Consider the following 5,279-nt stretch of genomic DNA (forward strand, 5'->3'; position numbering starts at 1 on the left):
ACCCATTTTAAATCTCTGAAGTCTCTTAACTATTTTTAGAAATAGACACTATTGCTGATAACGCAATATACCCTGCATGTTCAACCTTTGTTGAATCATACCATCTAGGGCAATTGACTTGGTGAGCAAAATCTGCATGGTCACCTGGGCAGCTGCATTTAGAAATACGAGCTGTCTAGTCAAGGTTACAGCATTTGTTTTCTTTCCTTAGAATTCAATGCAGTTAAATATCATCTAAGTTTTGATTCGTTTTGCAGGGTTATTGAAGGTTTGTATATCCAATGCCTCTGATTAATCAAATTCAATTGAAAATGAAAATAAAGATGTATTTTTATAATTGTAGGGAATATATCCTCTTCTTGTTTGTTTTGAGTTGAAGGGATGGAGATAAAGCCAAAAGAAAAATAAGAATAATAATGTTCAAACATTTTCAACGTGTAAAGAATTGTATTTAGGACTGTCAAAAATTTACACGATAGGAGGTTTTATCACAGAATCTGGAATGGAGACTTCTAGAAATTAAGAAATACAGGATATTTCTGATATAAGACTGAATGCAAACGTGTATATCCTAAGAAATATAAAAACAACTTGGTAAACAAAAAAAAAAAAAAAGACACTTAAAATGAGTTGTTGTGTGCTTTCCTTTCTGATTTTTATTATTTTTAAATTATTCCTTCAGCCACCAAAGTTATATGATGGCTTCTGAACAGTGTTTACTTTTGTGACAGTTTCATCTCACTCTGTTGTCCAAACTGATAAAATCCGGAAGTCTAGAAACAGCAAGAGACTCCCTTCCTCTGTTATATGTAAGCCGACAAGAGGTAGACAAACACTTTCTGAAGTTTTATGCATGCTGCGTTTTCTCTCCTTGCTGCAACAAGAAAAGCCTTTGTTTTCCAACCTGGCAGCCTTTGAAGAAGTGACTCAGACATCTTCATGGCCTCTAAAGGTAAGAGTAAATATGACCAACTAATAATTTTTTCATATATTATGACTAAAAATAAACAATTGTGGATGTGTTACAACCAGTTAGATTGGTATCTTAAAAGCTGTCATTTGTCACTTTTGAATATTGTGATTTTAAAATCCTAACTCCCAGGAGCATGTTGAGTTAAATTGAAAAACACTCTATCTGACAGACTGTAAAAGTTCAGATGTAAACGATGTTTTAGTTTTCATTAATACAAACATAGTGAATTAATAAGAAAAGCTGCATGGCAAAGTTTAGAATGGGAACCTTTAATGCTAAACACAAGGACAGGGTGATATTTTAAGTTTAAAAGGATTTGAAGAAAACTTTTCACACATAAGTCAGAAAGTGTTAAAGTGTAATTTGATAATTTTTTAAAAATTAAAATTTTAAAAATTTATGTGGGTACATAGTAGGTGTATATACCTATGGGATACATGAGATGTTTTGATACAAGCAGGCAATGTGAAATAGGACATAAAGGGGAATGGGATATCTATCACATAATCCATCCCATTTATCCTTTGAGTTACAAACAATCCAGTAACACTCTCTAAGTTTTAATTTTCCATTTGTTATTCAAATTATGTGATATAACCATTTATTATAAAGAATCTGACAGGTGTTATTATTGATTCTAAAATTTGATTGGCTAGAAATAAGTATTTCTGAATTATAAAGCAAAAATATCTTGAAATTTCCTTACGGTAAATTAAAGATAGAAAACAAACAGAAAATATCTACTTTAAGCATGCAGATCACTTAGCAGACTTTTGGGAGTAGGACTGATGAGTTTTTTCTCAAATTCCTAAAACTGCAAAAATATCATAACTGTTATCTTACTTTAAAGAAATTCTCAAAAGACAAGAGATGTAGTTGTTTTTAAAGTAAGCTGCAATCTCACTAAAAACACTTGTGAAACTGTATAAAAAATAAAATTATAATGTGTTCTCCTTTCATTGTCAGAATGAACCATTAAAGCCTAAGCTATAATTAAAAGTTTTAGCATGAAGAATTATGATTAGTATAATTGATGAAAACCTTTAAAATTAGTTACAAATAGGATAATAGGGCCCATCAGTTTGTGGTATCCTAAATTAGTGACCCATTCAAACAAATACATATGCTTACTTTCCTCCTTTATCAAAACGTACTTTTGGACACAGTTTAATATGAAACAAATGAGATAATCTTTCCATTTTTATCAATCTTTAATGTAGACCAGTCCCTCGGTCCCTCAGAATCACTGGGAAAGCTCACACAAATTGTAAAATATAGATGTGAAATCGCAAAATCGTGAATTTGATATATGTCTCATCATTTTTTCTGTCTGAAGACAAACGAAAAACATTGACAAATATTTCCTTTCATTTAAGACTGACACTAACATTTAGTCCAAAATACTTTGTCACTTTATAAAATAAGAGTTACAGCAATACTGTAGCCTGCAAGGTAAAGAGTTGCAGAGTGTATAAAATATTTATAAGCTAGTTATACATTTTTAAAAGAGTAGATAGAAATTCAAAGCCAGTAAGAAATTCAAAGGAGTTCCTTCTTCATCTGGTGGTCTGAGTCTTTGAAGAAACTTGTGACTGGAAAGTAATATTATGTCAAAATATGATTAATCTACCAGGAAGCAGTGATGTCCCATAATGATAAAGACCCAAGTCTAAACTCAGAAGCAAAACTTCAGGTGGAAAACTGACCCTCCTTCTGCAACCGGCTCAAAATCTTTAATACATGGAGTGGATAAAACACCTATTAGAGACTTCATACTACCTAGGAGAATATAAGTGACAACGAAGCTTTCTTGTGAATTAGATACCTGGTTTAAGAGGACAAGTCAAATTATCACCATTATCTAAGTAAAATACTTTTGTGGATAGTTTTCTTAAACTGTATATAAAGACGTAATTTATAACATAATGTTTTCTTGCCCAGTAACTATATTGGCAATTCCCATTTTCCCAGCGAACGCAGACTAATTGTACATTTCACACATTTCATAGGCAGATCAATTAGCACTACTAAACCAAAAGACAGTCTAAATGCCGGGTACCATTAGAACTGAAGAGACATTTATGTGATCTGGAACCCCCTGACTCGGTAGAAATTAACACAATTTAAGAGCAAGTTGCTCTCAAACAGGGTGATCTGAACTGAGCAAGAGCTGTCTCCAAAGGTTGCTTCAATGTGAACTAAAATCCCAGAAGCAGCAGCAGGTGAGCTCAGAATACTGATGTCTCTCAACAGTCTCAGGCAGAGACTCACCCATACTCTACTCCTAAACAAAGACTTTGGACATAATAACCTCTGAGCCTCAAGTGCATTAATGCCTCTGGACCTGCTGTGAAGTCTAAGGCCCTCCAGGCCTGGGTGGGAATGTAGAGCGACTTGCCAAACCCTCCATAACCTACTGCATTTTGTTATAGCAAACACAATTTACAAGATAAAATTGGGGTAATGTGTGCGTCCCTTTAACAATTAAGTTTACAGTGAGAGAGAAAATAATAATCTTATACCAGCTATTGTTAGAAATTGATCCCTACCCATGGTTTTTAATTGAGAGATAACATGTGCAGTGAAGGACATAAAGAGCACAAAACCTAGGCTCCATGATTTTTAAAATAAGGACACACTCATGACCACCACCAAGATCAAGATACAGATATTTCTAGATTCTATAAAGTTCTCTTTCTAGCCAATAGCCATGCATCCTCCTTTTCCCAAGATGGACCACTATTCTGGATTTTATCATTGTGAGCTAGTTTTCCCTAGATCATAATTTTGCCTCTATGTTTTTCTGAAAGTGATAAAGGTACATTTTGCACTAATGCTAAAGAAAAAATGTTTATTGTTTATTACCTTTTAATATATTTGAGTCATTATTGCTATATTAATGGCCATTAGCTCTTCTCCCAAATCTGACATAGTGTTACATAGTCTTTCTCTGGGTTTACTTCTTAGGATCCCATTGAGGAGACATTCTCAAGAGCAAGGGGAGGTCTAAAGCCTATATTGTTTGTATCTGCCCCAGATGTATGAGAAGTTCAGCATGGAGCTCCTTGTGGAAACCAAACTGCTATAGTATTATCAGTAGGAGGCTGTATTTTAGTGGGGCCATTTGACAAGTTATTCCATTTGACCCTAACCATAAAGCATGTCTACATTCTATATATCACAGACCAGTACAAACCGAATGGCCCTACACTAATAATAATAAACTCAGTTTATTCTAATAACCTTAAGGTTAAATAAATAAATGAATGAATTTATTCATGAATAAATGAATGAATGAATGAATTCAGAATATGCTTGAGTTTTCTTAATGATGAGAAATTTACTACCACCAAAGGAAACCCAAATTCATTTTTAGAATTTATTTTTCACAGATTTAAAAGATAAAGATATTTCTTCCCCACCCCTCCCCCACACACACATACAAACCTTCATGAATCTGAGAGTCATTGCTGAAGTGTGAACATTGCAATTTGCTGCTAATTTTATAGATTCCACTTCAATTTTGGTATGTGAGTAATGAGAATACTTATTCAAATCTTTGTGTAGCTGTTATAAATTTCCTACTTGTTGTCAATGCAGAAGCAATTTCCTTGCCTTTCTCTTTTATATGTCTTTAGGACAATCTGAGTTGCTTGTCTTCGTAATGACCCTTCTTATATTTGAAAATACCTGTCACAAACCTTGCTTCACATCTATACCCAATCTAAAACAGCATAATGTGGATAAACTAACTGAATGCACTTGTGAAAGCTCTAACACTTTATTGATTACTAAACATGAGAAGTAAAAACACTGATATTCTTTGAAAAAAATGGTATCTAATGAGACAGATATCCAAATGGTAGTTATGTGAGAAGAAAAAAATCATAGAATAGCTATCATTTATATTTTTAAACAAAAAGGTCTTTGCATATACTACCTTATTAGAGGTTATACATAAAATTACACAGAGCAATGCAAAGTAAATAATAAACCCCCAAATTTCAAAATAAAAGACGATTAAATTGTAACATATTTATCTGGCAATAATTTAGAAAACAGGTATCTTCTCTAAGAATTTTAGTCAAACTTTATATAATTATTTGGTTCTGATATCTTTTATATTTTGTAATATTGGGTGAGCTACAAAAGGATACATAGCTTCAAACTATTATTGGTTATATATAGACTTATATAAATATATATATATAAATAATTTAGAAAACAGGTATCTTCTCTAAGAATTTTAGTCAAACTTTATATAATTATTTGGTTCTGATATCTTTTATATTTTGTAATATTGGGT

General features: G+C 32.5%; 1 protein-coding gene across 1 annotated transcript in view; it reads left to right on the forward strand.

The window, feature by feature from the left end:
- Positions 1-918: 918 nt before the first annotated feature.
- PLSCR5 (phospholipid scramblase family, member 5) overlaps positions 919-5,279 on the forward strand; it is a 28,737-nt gene continuing 24,376 nt past the window's right edge. The window contains exon 1 of the mRNA XM_011958056.1: positions 919-952. Within this exon, the coding sequence (XP_011813446.1) occupies positions 940-952 (13 nt within the window). The 5' untranslated portion in view covers positions 919-939. The remainder of the gene's footprint in view (positions 953-5,279) is intronic.

Source organism: Colobus angolensis, unplaced genomic scaffold (genome assembly GCF_000951035.1).
Source record: "Colobus angolensis palliatus isolate OR3802 unplaced genomic scaffold, Cang.pa_1.0 Scaffold46, whole genome shotgun sequence".
In the NCBI taxonomy this organism is placed as follows: domain Eukaryota; kingdom Metazoa; phylum Chordata; class Mammalia; order Primates; family Cercopithecidae; genus Colobus; species Colobus angolensis.